This window comes from Chiloscyllium punctatum, chromosome 9 (assembly GCF_047496795.1).
Source record: "Chiloscyllium punctatum isolate Juve2018m chromosome 9, sChiPun1.3, whole genome shotgun sequence".
In the NCBI taxonomy this organism is placed as follows: domain Eukaryota; kingdom Metazoa; phylum Chordata; class Chondrichthyes; order Orectolobiformes; family Hemiscylliidae; genus Chiloscyllium; species Chiloscyllium punctatum.
Window position 1 is genome coordinate 24,501,681 of NC_092747.1, and position 20,024 is coordinate 24,521,704.

The 20,024-nt window shown below is 42.8% G+C and overlaps 1 protein-coding gene across 1 annotated transcript in view; it reads right to left on the reverse strand.

Moving 5' to 3' along the window:
• Window positions 1-20,024, reverse strand: part of LOC140481207 (testis-specific gene 10 protein-like) — a gene marked incomplete at its 5' end in the record, with an annotated part of 130,382 nt that overhangs the window by 63,660 nt on the left and 46,698 nt on the right. The window contains 2 exons of the mRNA XM_072577039.1: window positions 7,055-7,210; window positions 18,401-18,624. Of these exons, the coding sequence (XP_072433140.1) occupies window positions 7,055-7,210; window positions 18,401-18,624 (380 nt within the window). The remainder of the gene's footprint in view (window positions 1-7,054; window positions 7,211-18,400; window positions 18,625-20,024) is intronic.

Below are 20,024 nucleotides of genomic sequence, written 5' to 3' on the forward strand. Positions count from 1 at the left end.
AGGGGGAGTGGCATTTTTGATAAGGGATAGTTTTACAGATGTGCTGAGGGAGGATATTCCAGGAAATCCATCCAGGGAAGTTATTTGGGTGGAACTGAGAAATAAGAAAGGGATAATCACCTTATTGGGATTGTATTATAGACCCCCCAATAGTCAGAGGGAAATTGAGAAACAAGCTTGTAAGGAGATGTCAGCTATCTGTAAGAATAATAGGGTAGTTATGATATGAGATTTTAACTTTCCAAACATTGACTGGGACTGCCATAGTGTTAAAGGTTTAGGTGGAGAGGAATTTCTTAAGTGTTTACAAGACAATTTTCTGATTCAGTATGTGGATATACCTACTCGAGAAGGTGCAAAACTTGACCTACCCTTGGGAAATAAGGCAGGGCAGGTGACTGAGGTGTCAGTGGGGGAGCACTTTGGGGCAAGCGACCATAATTCTATTCATTTTAAAATAACGATGGAAAAGGACAGACCAGATCTAAAAGTTGAAATTCTAAATTGGAGAAAGGCTAATTTTGATGGTATTAGGCAAGAACTTTCGAAAGCTGATTGATGGCAGATGTTCGCAGGTAAAGGGATGGCTGGAAAATGGGAAGCCTTCCGAAATGAGATAACAAGAATCCAGAGAAAGTGTATTCCTGCCAGGGTGAAAGGAAAGGCTGCTAGGTATAGGGAATGCTGGATGACTAAAGAAATTGAGGATTTGGTTAAGAAAAAGGAAGCATATGTCAGGTATAGACAGGGTAGATTGAGTGAATCCTTAGAAGAATATAAAGGAAGTCGGAGTATATTAAGAGGGAAATCAGGATGGCAAAAAGGGGACATGAGATAGCTTTGGCAAATAGAATTAAGGAGAATCCAAAGGGTTTTTACAAATATATTAAGGACAAAAGGGTAACTAGGGAGAGAATAGGGCCCCTCAAAAATCAGCAAGGCAGCCTTTGTGTGGAGCCACAGAAAATGGGGAAGATACTAAATGAATATTTTGCATCAGTATTTACTGTGGAAAAGGATATGGAAGATATAGACTGCAGGGAAATAGATGATGACATCTTGCAAAATGTCCAGATTATAGAGGAGGAAGTGCTGAATGTCTTGAAATGGTTAAAGGTGGATAAATCCCCAGGACCTGATCAGGTGTACCCGAGAACTCTGTGGGAAGCTAGGGAAGTGATTACTGGGCCTCTTGCTGAGATATTTGTTTCATCGATAGTCACAGATGAGGTGCCGGAAGACTGGAGGTTGGCAAACGTGGTGCCACTGTTTAAGAAGGGTGGTAAAGACAAGCCAGGGAACTGTAGACCGGTGAGCCTGGCATCGGTGGTGGGCAAATTGTTGGAGGGAATCCTGAGGGACAGGATGTACACGTATTTGGAAGGGCAAGGACTGATTAGGGATAGTCAACATGGCTTTGTGCGTGAGAAATCATATCTCACAAACTTGATTGAGTTTTTTTAAGAAGTAACAAAGAGGATTGATGAAGGCAGAGCAGTAGATGTGATCTATATGGACTTCACTAAGGCATTCGACAAGGTTCCCCATGGGAGACTGATTAGCAAGGTTAGATCTCATGGAATACAGGGAGAACTAGCCATTTGGATACAGGACTGGCTCAAAGGTAGAAGACAGAGGGTGATGGTGGAGGGTTTTTTTCAGACTTGAGGCCTGTGACCAGTGGAGTGCCACAAGGGTCAGTGCTGGGTCCTCTACTTTTTGTCATTTACATTAATGATTTGGATGCGAGCATAAGAGGTACAGTTAGTAAGTTTGCAGATGACACCAAAATTGCAGGTGTAGTGGACAGCGAAGAGGGTTTCCTCAGATTACAACAGGATCTGGACCAGATGGGCCAATGGGCTGAGAAGTGGCAGATGGAGTTTAATTCAGATAAACGCGAGGTGCTGCATTTTGGGAAAGCAAATCTTAGCAGGACTTATACATTTAATGGTAAGGTCCTAGGGTGTGTTGCTGAACAAAGATACCTTGGAGTGCAGGTTCATAGCTCCTTGAAAATGGAGTCACAGGTAGATCGGAGGGTGAAGAAGGCGTTTGGTATGCTTTCCTTCATTGGTCAGAGTACTGAGTACAGGAATTGGGAGGTCATGTTGCAGCTATACAGGACATTGGTTAGGCCACTGTTGGAATATTGCGTGCAATTCTGGTCTCTTTCCTATCGGAAAGGTGTTGTGAAACGTGAAAGGGTTCAGAAAAGATTTACAAGGATGTTGCCAGGGTTGGAGGATTTGAGCTATAGGGAGAGGCTGAACAGGCTGGGGCTGTTTTCCCTGGAGCATCGGAGGCTGAGGGGTGACCTTATAGAGTTTTACAACATTATGAGGGGCATGGATAGGATAAATAGGCAAAGTCTTTTCCCTGGGGTCGGGAGTCCAGAACTAGAGGGCATAGGTGTAGGGTGAGAGGGGAAAGATATAAAAGAGACTTAAGGGGCAACCTTTTCACACAGAGCGTGGTGCACGTATGGAATGAGCTGCCGGAGGAAATGGTGGAGGCTGGTACAATTGCAACATTTAAGAGGCATTTGTATGGGTATATGAATAGGAAGGGTTTGGAGAGGTATGGGCTGGGTGCTGGCAGGTGGGACTAGATTGGGTTGGGATTTCTGGTTGGCATGGACGGTTTAGACCAAAGGGTCTGTTTCCATGCTGTACATCTCTATGACGCCATAACTTGGGGTGAGACACCAAAGGATGATCTTTGCTTGTGCTGTCATACTAGATGAAGTGCAGCCAGCTCCAGCTCCTCACAGACCACGTTAGGGAACTGGAGCTGGAGTTGGATGGACTGAGAATTATTCGAGAGGCTGAGAGGGTGATAGATGGAAGCTACAGGGACATAGTGATGCCAGAGAACAGAGGTAGCTGGGTAACAGTTAGAGGTGGGAAGGGGAGGAAGCAGGCAGTGCAGGGATCCCCTGTGGTCGTTCCCCTCAACAATAAGTATACCGCTTTGGATACTGTTGGGGAGGACGGCCTAGCAGGGGTAAGCTGCAGTGACCGGGTCTCTGGCACGAGGTCTGGCACTGAGGTTCAGAAGGGAAAGGGGAAGAGGAGGAGAGTGCTAGTTATAGGAGACTCTATAGTTAGAGGGACAGACAGGCGGTTCTGTGGACATCAGCAAGACTCTCGGTTGGTTTGTTGCCTCCCGGGTTCCAGGGTCCAAGACGTCTCGGACCGTGTCTTCAGAATCCTTAAGGGGGAGGGTGTGCAGCCAGAAGTCATGGTGCACATTGGCACCAATGACATAGGTAGGAAGAGGGGTGGGGAGGTCATTCAAGAGCTCAGGGAGTTAGGCTGGAAGCTAAAAGCTAGGACGGACAGAGTTGTCATCTCTGGGTTGTTGCCGGTGCCACGTGACAGTGAGGCAAGGAATAGGGAGAGAGTGCAGTTGAACACATGGCTGCAAGGATGGTGTAGGAGGGAGGGCTTCAGGTATTTGGACAATTGGACTGCATTCTGGGGAAGGTAGGACCTGTACAAGCAGGACGGGTTGCACCTGAACCAGAAGGGCACCAATATCCTGGGAGGTAGGTTTGCTAGCACTCTTCGGGGGGATTTAAACTAATTTGGCAGGGGGATGTGATCCGGACTTGTAGTCCAGCAAGTAGGCTAGCTGTTCGTCAGGATGTCCAAGAATGTAGGGAGGCTGTGGGGAAGGTAGCACTGACAGGGAATACTTGCGGACACAGAGATGGGTTCAAGTGTGTATACTTCAACGCAAGTATTATCAGAAATGAGGTGGGTGAACTTAAGGTGTGGATTGGTACTTGGGATTACAATGTTGTGGCCATCACGGAAACGTGGATAGAAGAGGGACAGGAATGGTTATTGGAGGTTCCTGATTACAGATGTTTCAGTAAGATTAGGGAGGGTGGTAAAAAAGGAGGGGTGTGGCATTGCTAATTAGAAATGGTATAATGGCTGCAGAAAGGCAGTTCGAGGGGGATCTGCCTTTGGAGGTAGTATGGGCTGAAGTCAGAAATAGGAAAGGAGCAGTCACCTTGTTGGGTGTTTACTATAGGCCCCCCAATAGCAGCAGAGATGTGGAGAAACAGATTGGGAAACAGATTTTGGAAAGGTGCAGAAGCCACAGGGTAGTAGTCATGGGCGATTTCAACTTCCCAAATATTGATTGGAAGCTCTTTAGATCAAGTAGATTGGATGGGGCGGTGTTTGTGCAGTGTGTCCAGGAAGCTTTTCTAACGCAGTATGTAGATTGTCCGACCAGAGGGGAGGCCATATTGGATTTGGTACTCAGTAATGAACCAGGACAAGTGATGGGCTTGTTAGTGGGTGAACATTTTGGTGATGGTGACCACAATTCTGTGACTTTCACCTTGGTTATGGAGAGAGATAGGTGCATGCAACAGGGTAGGTTTTACAATTGGGGGAAGGGTAAATACGATGCTGCAAGACAGGATCTGAGGAGCATAAGTTGGGAGCATAGGCTGTCAGGGAAGGATGTCATTTAAATGTGGAACTTTTTCAAGGAACAAATACGACGTGTCCTTGATATGTATGTACCTGTCAGGCAGGAAAGAGATGGTCGTGTGAGGGAACCTTGGTTGACGAGGGAGGTTGAATATCTAGGAAAGAGGAAGAAGGAGGCTTACATAAGGCTAAGGAATCAAGGTTCAGACAGAGCGTTGGAGGGATACAGGACAACCAGGAGGGAGCTGAAGAAAGGGATTAGGAGAGCTAAGAGAGGGCATGAAAAATCTTTGGCGGGTAGGATCAAGGATAACCCCAAGGCCTTTTATACGTATGTGAGAAACATGAGAATGATGAGAACGAGGGTAGGTCCAATCAAGGACAGTAGTGGGAGACTGTGTATTGAGTCGGAAGAGATAGGAGAGGTCTTGAATGAGTACTTTTCTTTAGTATTTACAAATGAGAGGGACCGTATTGTTGAAGAGGAGAGTATGAAACGGACTGGTAAGCTAGAGGAGATACTTGTTAGGAAGGATGATGTGTTGGGCGTTTTGAAAAACTTGAGGATAGACAAGTTCCCCGGGCCTGACGGGATATATCCTAGGATTATGTGGGAAGCAAGACAGGAAATTGCAGAGCCGTTGGCAATGATCTTTTCATCTTCACTGTCAACGGGGGTGGTACCAGGGGACTGGAGAGTGGCGAATGTTGTGCCCCTGTTCAAAAAAGGGAATAGGGAAAACCCCGGGAATTACAGGCCAGTTAGTCTTACTTCGGTGGTAGGCAAAGTAATGGAAAGGGTACTGAGGGATAGGATTTATGAGTATCTGGAAAGACACTGCTTGATTAGGGACAGCCAGCACGGATTTGTGAGGGGTAGGTCTTGCCTTACAAGTCTTACTGAATTCTTTGAGGAGGTGACCAAGCATGTGGATGAGGGTAGAGCAATGGATGTAGTGTACATGGATTTTAGTAAGGCATTTGATAAGGTTCCCCATGGTAGGCTTATGTGGAAAGTCAGGAGGCATAGGATAGTGGGAAATTTGGCCAGTTGGATAGAGAACTGGCTAACCGGTCGAAGTCAGAGAGTGGTGGTAGATGGTAAGTATTCAGCCTGGAGCCCAGTTACAAGTGGAGTTCTGCAGGGATCAATTCTGGGTCCTCTGATGTTTGTAATTTTTATAAATGACTTAGAAGAGGGAGTCGAAGGTGGGTCAATAAATTTGCAGACGATACAAAGATTGGTGGAGTTGTGGACAGTGAGGAGGGCTGTTGTCGGCTGCAAAGGGACTTAGATATGATGCAGAGCTGGGCTGAGGAGTGGCAGATGGAGTTCAACCCTGTCAAGTGTGAGGTTGTCCATTTTGGAAGGACAAATAAGAATGCAGAATACAGGGTTAACGGTAGGGTTCTTAGTAATGTGGAGGAGCAGAGGGATCTTGGGGTCTATGTTCATAGCTCTTTGAAAGTTGCCACTCAGGTGGATAGAGCTTGTAAGAAGGCCTATGGTGTATTAGCATTCATTAGCAGAGGGATTGAATTCAAGACTCGTGAGGTGATGTTGCAGTTGTACAGGATCTTGGTAAGGCCACATTTGGAGTACTGTGTGCAGTTCTGGTCGCCTCACTTTAGGAAAGATGTGGAAGCTTTGGAGAGGGTGCAGAGGAGATTTACCAGGATGCTGCCTGGAATGGATTATAGGTTGTACAAGGATAGGTTGAGAGTGCTAGGCCTTTTCTCATTGGAACAGCAAAGGATAATGGGTGACTTGATAGAGGTTTATAAGATGATCGGTGAATAGATAGAGTAGACAGTCAGAGACTTTTTCCCCGGGTACAACTGAGTGTTACAAGGGGACAAAAATGTAAGGTGAAGGGTGGAAGGTATAGGGGGGATGTCAGGGGTAGGTTCTTTACCCAGAGAGTGGAGGGGGCATGGAATGCGCTGCCTGTGGGAGTGGCAGAGTCAGAATCACTGGTGACCTTTAAGCGGCAATTGGATAAGTACATGGATAGGTGCTTAAGCTAGGACAAATGTTCGGCACAACATCGTGGGCCGAAGGGCCTGTTCTGTGCTGTATTGTTCTATGTTCTATGTTCTATGAAGAAGAAATGGACTTCTGAAGTTACAGAACACGTTTTCCATTGAAATACAGCAACAAGTTACTGAAGTGAAAAGTTTAAAGCATTATCCAAAACCAACAATGAAAATGACACAATGTTTTTTGTCAATCATCAGAGGTTAAAATGCTACTTAATCAGAATATAGTCATATACTTTACCAATTGATCTTTTATTTCTAGTTCACACACCACAAACTCCCATCACACTGATTAGCCTATTTTTCTGAACCAAGCTATGCAGAGATGTTGTTACACATCTTTGGAATATGTGGGACTTAAATCAGGGCCTCAAAGTCTAGGGGTAGGGACACTACCACTGCACCACAAGAGGACCTACAATGATTAAATCAGGAAGCAAGTACACACCAACTTTCACACAATTAACCCTAATTAATATATAACCATCATCTGTTCCCCAGTTTCTTTAGGTCTCAGGCATCCTTGTCAAACCCTACAATATGATAACATCATTACTTACCTGTTCATATAGGAGTTTGCTTTGGTCTCTCTCGGCAGTTAAAACTTTGACATTTGCCTGAATTTCTGCCATGTGTCTTTCATATTTATTTAACATGGCTTGAAGATCATCACGCTCTTTGATAATGCATATGAGTTCAGACTCATAGCTTCCTCCCTGATTTTGAGAAAAAATCATAAGAGTAAACCGATCTTCAATAAGCCAGAAAAGTGACAAGTTATTGCCTGAATAGCATTTTTATTTCAGAAATCAATCCAATCAATGGATATCTACACACAATAGTTACATCTTCTAAAATGCCTTCATAGGCTGTTGGAAGTGATGCAGATAACAGAAAGCATTTCTGCTAGTTTGTTAAGTCAGGAATAAAGAACATAAATCAATGGTGTAGAGAAAAAATATTTCCCAGCACAGAGAGAGGCCCAGCCATTTGACTTATTGCGCCCACACTAATCATCAAACATCTATTTACTTAAACCCCGTTGGCCCACAGTGTGGAAACAGGTCATTTGGCCAAACAAGTCCACACCAACCCTCCAAAGAGTATCCCACCCAGACCTGTTCCTTTACATTTCCCCTGACTAATATACCTAACCTACACATCTTTGGACTGTGGGAGGAAACTACAGGGTAACCATACAGACACAGGGAGATCATGCAAACTCCACAAAGACAATCACCCGACTCTGAAATCAAACCTAGGTCCCTGGTACTGTGTGAGGTAGCAGTATTAACCACTGAGCCACCATGCCTCCTTGTATGCTGTAGCATTTCAAATGCTCATCTAAATAGTTCTTAAATATCTAGAGGCTGTCCACTTCTACCACCTTTTAGACAACAATTTCCAGATATTCACAAGCCTCTGTGTGAAAAATATTTTCCTCAAATCCCCCCTAAACCTTTTGCACTTTACCTTAAAACTGTGCCCTCTGCGTATCAACCCTTTTGCTAAAGGGAATGGTTTCATCCTATCTACCCTATATATTCCCATCAAAACTTTGTACTTCTCAATAGATCACTCCTCAGCTTTCTGCAGGCAAAAGAAACAACTCCAATCTATCTCGTTTCTCTTCGTAGTTGAATTGCTCCAGCCCAGGCAGCATCTTGGTGAATCTCATCTACATGCTCTCTAGAATGCAATCACATCATTCCTATAGTGTACCATATATTCCTGCAGTAGAGAACTGCACACAGTACTTCAGTTGTAGTCTAACTAATGTTATGCACAAGTCCATCACAATCTCCTTATACTTGTATTCAATACCTTCACTAATAAAGGCAAATGTCCCATATCCCTTCTTAATCATCTTATCTAGCTTTAGATTAAGAGACTAAAATTGTATCAATGAACTTAGAATATACTTTTTCAAGAAAGTCTGTCAGAACCCTTTTCTATAAATGGCAATTAGTTCTTAATCAATTGATGCTGAACTGAGACTGCTGGACTTTTGTTAAGCAAATATGATGGGAAATGGGACAAAGGTGACTGTATAAACTTAGGCTGCGGATCAGCGATGATCATACAGAGGAGTGGAACTAATTAAGTGGCCTGTTCCTAGGTTTCTTTGTCACTCTATTGTTATTTATTGAATTGCCCCCATTTATTTACATTTCACGTGTATGTATTTACTGCCAGTCCCTCCCATTTCTTACAATAATACATAAGTTTTATAAGAAAAAACATGTTACATCAACTACATCATTATGGATGTAGTATGAAATTGGAGAACAGGTCACCATCAACCTCTCAAGGGCATTTAGAGATGGGCAATAAATTGGTAGTCTAGACAGCAACTCTCACATTCCTTGAACAAATATATAAAAATGATATATTTCTTCATAAGACAAGCCTCATTAGTGAGGCTTTACGTACTTGTTAAAAAAGTTATTTCATGAGATGTGAAACTATTGTTACCCATTCCTAATCCTTCAAACTGAATAGATAAACCTTTACTGAGGGCAAGTACTTATGACAGATATGGAGTCACAAGTAGGTCAGATCATTCCCCAAAGGACACTAATGAACCGGACTGGTTTTTAACTTGGTTTCAATCAATAACAGTGTCTTAATCACTATTATTGAAGCTAGATTTCAATTCCAGAATAATTAATTGAAGTTAAAGTTTAAATTTATTGTGCTGGAATTTGAATATGTGCTCCCACAGCATTTGCCTGGAACTCTACATCACTTGTGCTGTAACATGAGCACTATGCCACTGCCTCCCTCTACAACTGCTTCTGACACAATTACAGAGTTTTTAAAATTAGGAGGTCAAAACTGTGCCCAGTTCTGCAGATATGGTCTCAACAAGATCTTATACAACTACTATAAAACTTTAATACTTTTATATTTCATTCTCCTTGCTATAAACTGCAACATTCCATTTGCCTTCTTCATCACTTTCTGTACCTGCATCTTAACATACTGTGTTCGTGTACCAGCACACCCAGATCCATCTGTACTATTACGCTCTGCAATTTCTCTATATTTAAATAGTGTACTGCATTTCTGTTCTTCCTACAGAAGTAAACAAGTTGATAATTTCTCACATTATACTGTCATTTTTCTGCCCATTCGTCTAACTTACTTATCTCCCTTTACCTTTTTGTTGATTTTCTACCTCCTCTTGACAACTTACTTTCTTACCTAGCTTCATGTCAAATTTTGTGAACTATGCACACAGCTGAGAACAATAGATGCCTTTCTAGGATCAAGGAACACTTGGATCATGACACATGAACTCCTGAGCATCACATGGTAGAAATTTTGATCATGACTTCCTCTAGTTCAAAATTCTGTTGGCATTGTTGATTAATGCTCTACTTGTTTGGTAATTTTGACAGTCGAGTTTACAGAATTCCTAGATCATTTTCAGTAAAGAAATTTAAAGAGTCTTTCGCAACCTCGACAGCTGAAAGCACTTCGCAAACAATCAAATATTTTTGACATCTTCGCTTTATCATAAGAATTTGAGTGGAATGTATAGTCACATGGAAAAATGTGTGTTCAGTCAGAAAGGTTAGCCTGTGTTGAGATTAGTAGGATTTGAGTGGACTTCATTGAAACACACACAATTCTAACAGGGATGGACAGACTGAATGCAGGGATAATGTTTCCCTTGGCCAGCGATTTCAGAACACGAGTCTCAATCTCAGGCTACACGATAGGCCATTTTGGACTGAGATGATAAGAAACTTCTGTTCAGACAGCAAAGAATGTGTGGAATTCTCTATCATAGGAGGCTGTGAAGGTCAAGTCACTGATATACTTAAGAAATAGATTTCTACAGGCTATACAACCATAAAACACACAAGCAGAAGTAGGCCATTCAGCCTATCGAGTTTGCTGCACTCTTCAATGAGAGCACAAAGAAGATCACCAGGGTGACATAGTGGCTCAGTGGTTGGCACTGCTGCCTCACAGCGCTAGAGTCCCAGGCTCGATTCCAGTCTCGGGCACATTCTCCTTGTGTCTGCGTGGGAATCCTCCGGGTGCTCCGGTTTCCTCCCATAGACCAAAGATGTGCAGGCCAGGTGAATTGGCCATGTTAAATTGCTGATAGTGTTAGGTGCATTAGTCAGAGGGGAAATGGGTCTGGGTGCATTACTCTTCGGAGGGTCAGTGTAGACTGGATGGGCTGAAGACCTGTTTCTACGCTGTAAGGAATCTAATTATAATAATCCTCAACTCCACTTTGCTGCCTTATCCCCATAAACCTTGATTTCCTTACTGATTCAAAATACCTCTATCTCAGGTTTGAATATGCTTAATGCCCCTCCCTCTACAGTCCGTTGCAGTAAATAAAATTCCACAAATTCACTACCCTCTGATAGAAGAAATTCATCACAATCTTTGTCTTAAAAGGGGCACCCCTTATTCTGAGGTTATGCCCTATTGTCCTAGTCTCTACCAAAACTCTGCATCTATCCTGTTAAGTGCCCTGAGAATATTGAATCTTCGTTGTTTCAATAAGATCATCTTTCATTCTTCTAAACACCAATGAGTACTAGCCAACATACTCACCCTTTCCTCATAGTACAGTCTCTCCAATCCTAGGATCAGCCTATGATTAGTCTCTGGACTGCCTGCATTACCTCCATTTTTATACTCCATTCCTTTTAAAATAAAGGCCAACATTCCACATGTTTTTCCTATTACCTTCTGAACTTGTATGCTAGCTTTTTATGATTTATGTCTGAGGATTGCTGAATTCCTCTGATCTGTAGCTTTCTACAGTCTTTCCCTATTTAAAAAATACTCAGCTCCTCTACTCTTCTTGCCAAAGTGTACATCCTGCAACATTATATTCCATCTGCCAGTTTTTTTCACTCTCTATTATCTTACCCTATATCCCTCTGCAGACTCTTTGTGTCGCTGTCAGAACTTGCCTTCTCACCTATTTTTGCACCATTTTCAAATTTGTAAAGACTGTCAAGGTCTGTGGGAAGAGGGCATGAACGAGTTTTGAGAAGATTTGTAACTCCGGTTGAGGTTCTGGATGTAGGTTTACTTGCTGAGCTGGAAGGTTCTTTTTCAGACACTTTGTCACCATACTAGGTAATATCTTCAGTGAACCTCCAGTCAAAGCATTGCCGATAATTCCTGCTTTCTATTTATATGTTTGGGTTTCTTTGGGTTGGTGATGTCATTTCCTGTGGTGATGTCATTTCCTGATTCTTTTCTCAGGGGGTGGGAAATCGGGTCCAAGTCAATGTGTTTGTTGAGAGAGTTCCAGTTGGAATGCCGTGCTTCTAGGAATTCTCGTGCGTGTCTCTGTTTGGCTTGTCCTAGGATAGATGTGTTGTCCCAGTCGAAGTGGTGTCCTTCTTCATCTGTATGTGAGGACACTAGTGAGAGAAGGTCATGTCGTTTTGTGGCTAGTTGATGTACATGTATCCTGGTGGCTAGTTTTCTGCCTGTTTGTCCAATGTAATGTTTGTCACAGTTCTTGCACAGTATTTTGTAAATTACATTATTTTTGCTTGTTATCTGTATAGGTCTTTCAAATTCATTAGCTTCTGTTTTAGTGTGTTGGTGGGTTTGTGGGCTACCATGATGTCAAGGGGTCTGAGTAGTCTGGTAGTCATTTCTGAGATGTCTTTGATGTTGGGTAGAGTGGCTAGGGTTTCTGGACGCATTTTGTCTGCTTGTTTGGGATTGTTGCTGAGAAATCAGCCGACTGTTCATTGAGTACCCATTCTTTTTGAAGATTTTCCTCTGCTCTGCGTGTGTGGGGCTTGTTGGAATAACGTTCTGATGCAGCTTCCATGAATGAACATTATTCCAACGAGCATTATTCCGGTTGAAATGCCATGCTTCTAGGAATTCTCGTGCGTGTCTCTGTTTAGCTTGTCCTAGGATGAATGCGTTGTCCCAGTTGAAGTGGTGTCCTACCTCATCTGTAAGAGAACGTTATTCCACCAAGCCACCATGCACTGCAGCACAGAGGAACTATACAGAGCAGAGGAAAATCACCTATACAGTGTATTCAAAAAGAATGGGTCCCAATGACACAATCTGCCGATTTCTCAGCAACAAACCCAAAGAAGCGGACAAAATGTGTCCAGAAACTCTAGCCACTCTCCCCTGCATCAAAGACATCTCAGAAATGACTGTCAGACTACTCAGACCCTTTGGTAGCCCACAAACCCACCAACACACTAAAACAGCAGCTAATGAATTTGAAAGATCCTATACAGACAACAAGCAAAACTAATATCATTTACAAAATACCGTACAAACTGTAACAAACACTACATTGGACAAACAGGCAGAAAACTAGCCACCAGGATACATGTACATCAACAAGCCACAAAACGATATGACCCGCTCTCAACAAGTATCCTCACATACAGATGAGGAAGGACACCACTTTGACTGGGACAACACATCCATCCTAGGACAAGCCAAACAGAGACACACACAAGAATTCCTAGAAGCACTGCATTCCAACTGGAACTCTCTCAACAAACACATTGACTTGGACCTGATTTACCACCCCCAAGAAAAGGAACAGGAAATGACATCACCATAGGACATGGCAACGCCACAGGAAATGACATCACCAATCCAAACAAACCCAAACATATAAATAGAAAGCAGGAATCATCAGTAATGCTTTGTCCGGAGGTTCACTGAAGATGTTACCCATTATGGTGATGAAACGTATGAAAATGAACCTTCTAGCTCAGCGAGCAAACCTACATCCAGAAGAGGGCATCAAGATGGCATTGAGATAGAGGATCAGCCATGCTTATGTTAGTGCTGGTTTGATGGGTCAAATGGTCTACTCTTGCTCCTATTTTCCATGTTTCTCTGTCTGGACAGAGAAGAGTGGAGAAACCATTTCAGTTCTTTCAAGCATCATGAACCAGAGGCATACAGTTAGGCAAAAAAAAAGCAAATATGAGGTAGGAAAAATTGTTATCAAACAGTGAATGGTCTGGGTTTGTGATGCCTGGAAACATGGTGGTGGCAGGTTCAGTTGAGGCATTCAAGCGGGCATTGGATAATTATTTAAATAGAAAAGAGTTACAGATATAAGGCAGGAGTGTAGCATCAATCAAAATGCTAAGAGAGCTGCTACTGACACAATGCGTGTCACCTTACAAGGCTGTAAACAAGGTGGGCAATAGTGAAATGAGTGGTAGAATTGGGCGAGATGGTTGACTCGATGTCAAAAACATCTCATCACAACTTCCATGCTTTGTTCAAATGGCGCAGTGAGTTCCCAACAGATTTTTTTAATTGTTTGTTCAATGACTTGTTAACAGTTCAAAGTGCCATGGGTTGAGACATTATGAATCTCTCTATACAAACGAGCTGTCGGAAACTCAACATGAAAACCAGTACAGGTTATTGGTAGGTTCAACTCGCCACTTGGTCCAAACGACCTCCATGTTGAATACTGGGCACCAACATCTTTGACATACTCATGTACATTAGTCACATGCACTTCACATCCATGGACATGGGCATCTGACAGTGTGCCAGCCTCCATGAACCCTCATGGTACATCTCCAATTACTCATGGGATGTTTCTGCACTTCACAACAGGCTGCACCAACAACTTACATTGTAAAGCTGCAGCTGGAGCACTTGGCCCTCAGAGACATGCATCCAACTCCTGGACTGGACCAGGCTGTATCTCGGGGTGCTTCACTCACTGTTATAGCACTCACTCACCCTGAGCCTACATGGATGCTCTCAGCATCCGTGCCTTGCCTTTTTGCTTTTTGCCTCCTCAGCCAGAGATACCTGGTTCATATTACTATGTTTTGCCATGTCATATAGCACAGATATAAAACGAGGGAGCTTCCTACATTTTTCAGCAGTCCTCAGTCCAGTGAAGGGGATGACATTCACTCAGGGGTTCCTGGCATAATTAATCAAGTGCAGCCTCTGAAACAAGTCCTGGTTCTGCTTGGGGCAGTCAGATTCACAATCCTCTACTCAAGCAGTGAGAAGCTTATGGCAGCATGGCATCTGTTTTGATACTTTGTGTCCTATTGTGGACTATTTTGCTCCTGAATGGGAGACTAGCAGGTATTACAGAAAATAAAAGTGGGTAGCACAACGATTACATATGGTTGACACAGGTGGGGACATTTTCCAAGTGAGAGTGTAGGTGGCGCAAAGGGTGTGCGGAATAAGTGATGTTGTATTTGAAGAGGGCGAGGAAGAATGGGATGATGTTGCATTCATTACTGAGAGTTATAGAGAGTGAGCATTGGTGGGAAGTGGGTGCAGTAGCGAAGATTGAGTGTGAGATATCAGAGAAAACTGGTTGGTAGAGTGGAGAAGGACATTGACACATTTCCTACAGTGCTGGGCATTCCTCCATTCACTTCTTCCAGACAACTGTTTCTAAATGGGTGGCAACCTCACACTAAGCTGTCATGGTCTAGTGTTTTTGCCTCCAATACTGGTCCTGAGGGAACAGGAAATACCACTAGTTCACCGTGTCCAGCAGGATCTCCAGAACCATTCCTGGCAAATTTCAGGAACCATGCAGGGCAGCTCCAAACTGACAGTATTTGTCCAGGTGCAGAAGTATTGAGGATGCCAGTCACACCCAAGATCTCAATGAGTAGTGAGTTGCCCTGGGAACAAAATGTGGTACCATGGGGCGGAAATAGTATGCGAGTCTTACAGGGGCTCAAATGACAATTAAGTTTGGCAACACAGAGAGTGAAATCCCACTCCGCCTTGTGGCGAGAACTGTCCACTAAACTTGATATGACTCACACTTAGCAAAGATATGAGAAGATTCCTTCAAGTGGGCCAAACTGCCTCCTTCTGTATTTTAAAAATTCTTTGAAATAACTTGCGTGTGGTGAAAAGAGACATGTTTTGTTGAAGCTTTTCATTATGCACACATCAGGACATTTCATCAGGTAGAAATGGATGAAATTTCAGAATCTATAGCCTAGACAATTGAAGGTCAAGCACGTCAAGCGTGCTGTTGAGTGGAATGCCTTCAGCTGTTTTGCCATGTTCCAAGCATGAGAACTACTTTCATCAGCAAGTATATATGAACTGAATCATGACCTATGAATATAATACCGTAGGAAATAAAGTTCTGAGAGGTAAACTTAGCTTTTTGACAGTAATTTTGAAATTTATCATTATGACAGACAATATATAAGTGGCATGGAATTTTATCAGCGAGATACGAGTCCTGGTAGCAGAGCCAGAAGCATATGCCTCTCTTACTTTTTCCCTTTTCTTCTGCACTTGTTGACTACCAACACCTCAATTTTGAACTTCTCACCATCATACTGAAATCTCTCCACTATTCCTATCATCTATTCCACTAATCCATCCTACTCCACTAATCATCTATTCCTATTTCTGTAACTTATTCCAGTTCTAATGATATCTAAGATCTCTGACTTCCCAGTTTTGGACACATGTATATCCCCTACTCCCTGTATCCTACAATCTACAGCCATGCTTTCAATCATTTGGGCTTTAAATGCTGAAATTCATCCTTATATCTCTTCAGCACAAACACCTTCTTTAAGACTTTCATGACAACTGCTTTGACAAAACTTTCAGTTCCCCTCTCCCCTTTTATTGTCTGATTGCACTTGCATTAAATGCCTTGGAATGTCTACTTATGTTAAAGTCACTTTGATGTGCAAATTGTGTAAAAATCACTCAATTTGTTGTCAAAATTTTGTCATCAAGATTTAAGAGGTGAGATGTAAGAGAGAACACAATGAATGGATGTACGGGATAAAGGAAAGCAAGAATGAAAGGGAATGCTAAGACAGCAGAGGTAGGTGAGAGAGACTACATTCTCCAACCTGCATGACAGAGATCAACAAATATTATAAACAAAAATCATATGTGTTACCAACTTTCACACTACAAATTTCTATATCCCAAATTGGTCATGCAAACATGTTGCACAGTAACTGAATTCTCCCTTCATTACAATTACCTGTTAGCTTTCGGATTTGAGAAAAGACTTGACACTTGAGTATGGAGATTTGATCAGTAAGTTTGCAGATGATATGAAAATTGGTGGGAATAATAAATAGTGAGGAGGAGAGCTTTAGGTTACAGAAGGATACAGGCTGGCTGATCGGCTGTTCATTGGCAAATAGGATTCAATCCAGATAGATGAGAGGAGATGCAGAAGGGGAGGACAAACAAGGCAAAGTATTATATGATGAATGGACCCTGGGAAGCACTAAGGATCAGAAAGACCTGAGTGTGCATGTCCATCGGTCACTTACGGTCGCAGGACAGGTAAATAAAGTAGTTAAGAAGGCATATAGTATACTTGCCTTTATTAGCTGAAACAGAGTTTAAGAGCAGGGAGGTTGTGCTGGAACTATATAAAAAGCTTGTTAGGCTAAAGCTAAAGTATTGTGTGCAGTTCTGAAAGCCACATTAAAGAAAGAGAGGATGCAGTGAGATTTAAAAGGATGTTGTCTGGGCTGGAAAGTTTTAACTATGAAGGGAGGTTGGACAGACTGTTGTTTTCATTGGTGCAAAGGAGACTGAGAGGGACATGATGGAGATGCATAAAGTTATGAGAGGCACAGACAGGAAGAAACAGATCAATGACTGACAGCATTGATTTAAGGCAAGGGGCAGGAGGTTTCAAGAGATGTAAGGAAATGCTTTTTTTCACCCAGAGTGTGACGAGAATATGGAAATCACTTTCTGTAAGGATGGTCGAGATAGAAACCCCATGGACCCAAGGCATATAAACTCTGGGCCAAGGGCCTGGAAATGGGTTGATTTTTTACCTAGTGCAGACTTGCTGGGCTGAAGGTGTATTTTTCAATGCTGCAGACCTCTATGAAACTATTCAGTTTTACCCTGGGGTGTTCTACCCTTTGATATTTCACCTCTTCATGAGTCAGTAACTAGCACAGAGCTGATAGCAACAAGGAAATGACTATAACATTCAACACTATTGTTTGAACTCTCAATTTTGGCTGAGACACATATACCCACAGAAGAGATACAGTTAATAAGTTTGCAAATGACACCAAAATTGGAGAAGTAGTGGACAGTGAAGAACGTTATGTCAGATTGCAATGGGATCTTGATCAGATGGGCCAATGGGCTGAGGAGTGGCAGATGGAGTTTAATTTAGATAAATGCAAGGTGTTGCATTTTGGAAAAGCAAATCGGAGCAGGACTTATACACTTAATGGGAAGGTCCTAGGGAGTGTTGCTGAACAAAGAGACCTTGGAGTGCAGGTTCATAGCTCCTTGAAAGTAGAGTTGCAGGTAGATAGGAGAGTGAAGAAGGCGTTTGGTATGCTTTCCTTTATTGGTCAGAGTATTGAGGATGTTGTGAAACTTGAAAGGGTTCAGAAAAGATTTGCAAGGATGTTGCCAGGGTTGGAGGATTTGAGCTATTGGGAGAGGTTGAATAGGCTGGGGCTGTTTTCCCTGGAGCTTGGAGGCTGAGGGGTGACCTTAAAGAGATTTATAAAGTCATGAGGGACATGGATAGGATAAATAGGCAAGGTCTTTTCCCTGGGGTGGGGGACTCCAGAACTAGAGGGCATAGGTTTAGGGTGAGAAGGGAAAGACATAAAAGGGACCTAAGGGGCAATTTATTCACACAGAGGGTGGTGCATGTAAGAAATGAGCTGCCTGAGGAAATGGTGGAGGCTGGTACAATTGCAATATTTAAAAGGCATCTGGATGGGTATATGAATAGGAAGGGTTTAGAGGGATATCAGCCAAGTGCTGGAAAATGGGACTAGATTGGATTGGGATATCTGGTTAGCATGGACCAAAGGGTCTGTTTCTGTGCAGTACATCTCTATGACTCTAAGTAATCTAGGTAATCTAGGTTTCAAGCAAAGTACCTTCACAGGAGATGAGCGCAGTGGACTACGTCCTCTGGATGAATTGCATTGGCCTGAAGGTTTGTTTCTCAACATCTTTAATAAGTATTCTACCTCAGATTTATAGAAATCTCTTTCTTGTGCTATATTCTTCACAAATGTATCTAAAAGAAAAGGAGATTTATTTTGCTCATATGAGTGCAGATGAGTTCCTTTGATTTCTGATTCTGGAACCAATTCAAGATCTAAAATTAAACAAACAGAAAAGTTGAATGAAAAAGTGGTAAAAGCTTGTCAAATTAACTCTTTTTATTGCAATCTTCTAAATAAAGTATTAGTAACTTTTATTAATTTTGGCTTTCAACAACCAATTTTGGCATTGCACATGCATGGGTGAGCAGCAAAACACTCTACCAGACACAATGAGCTAACTTCCACTTAAGTCATTACTTTGTTTTTGTCTCAATGTTGCTATTATACTGGTACATCTTTGAGCAGCCTTATGCCCGAGGAAATGGGCAGTGATTAGCCAAGATTATTTCACATAGACTTTGAGGCTATCACTAACAGACCTTCATTCTTTCTCAAATTTGTGCTCAAATCTAGATCCCAGAGATCAAATTGATAACAGACCACTTCTCAATTTTTCCATTTGAAAATAACAGTTTTATCTGTTTTGTCATGTGGGATTAATTGTTTTCATGTAATATCTGGAACCACAACCACAAAAACAACAGGACAGACCTTCACATCAGCAGCGATGCTGCAGTGAGCACATTGCATGTGAGTGGTGGTAGTTGGAACAGGTTAGGAGGGTAATCCAACCTGGAGGATTGGGGAACGAAGGGTCAGCAGTCCATTGTAGTTCTCAGTTCAAGTTATGCTGGTTAATCCCTGAGATAGAGCAAGTATTAACCAACATAACATTTCGAGCTCAGTGGTGGGCAGCATGGTGGCACAGTGGTTAGCACTGCTGCCTCACAGCGCCAGAGACCTGGGTTCAATTCCTGCCTCAGGCGACTGACTATGTGGAGTTTGCACATTCTCCCCGGGCCTCCGGTTTCCTCCCACAGTCCAAAAATGTGCAGGTTAGGTAATACATGGCTTGGAAAGGGTGGACGCTAGGAAATTATTTCCGTGAGGCGAGGAGACTAGGACCCGTGAACACAGCCTTAGAATTAAAGGGGGTAAATTCAGAACAGAAATGCGGAGACATTTCTTCAGCCAGAGAGTGGTGGGCCTGTAGAATTCATTGCCGCAGAGTGCAGTGGAGGCCGGGACGCTGAATGTCTTCAAGGCAGAGATTGATAAATTCTTGATGTCACAAGGAATTAAGGGCTATGGGGAGAATGTGGGTAAGTGGAGTTGAAATGCCCATCAGCCATGATTGAATGGCAGAGTGGACTTGATGGGCCGAATGGCCTTACTTCCACTCCTATGTCTTATGGTCTTAAAGTGAATTGGCCATGCTAAATTGCCCGTAGTGTTAGGTGAATGGGTCTGGGTGGGTTGCACCTCGGCGGGTCAGTGTTGGACTTGATGGGCCGAAGAGCCTGTTTCCACACTGTAAGTAAGTAAATAATCTAAAGTAATCAGTACTGGAGTTGTTTTGAAGGGTCCAGGAAAGTGCAAATCAGGCCATTGG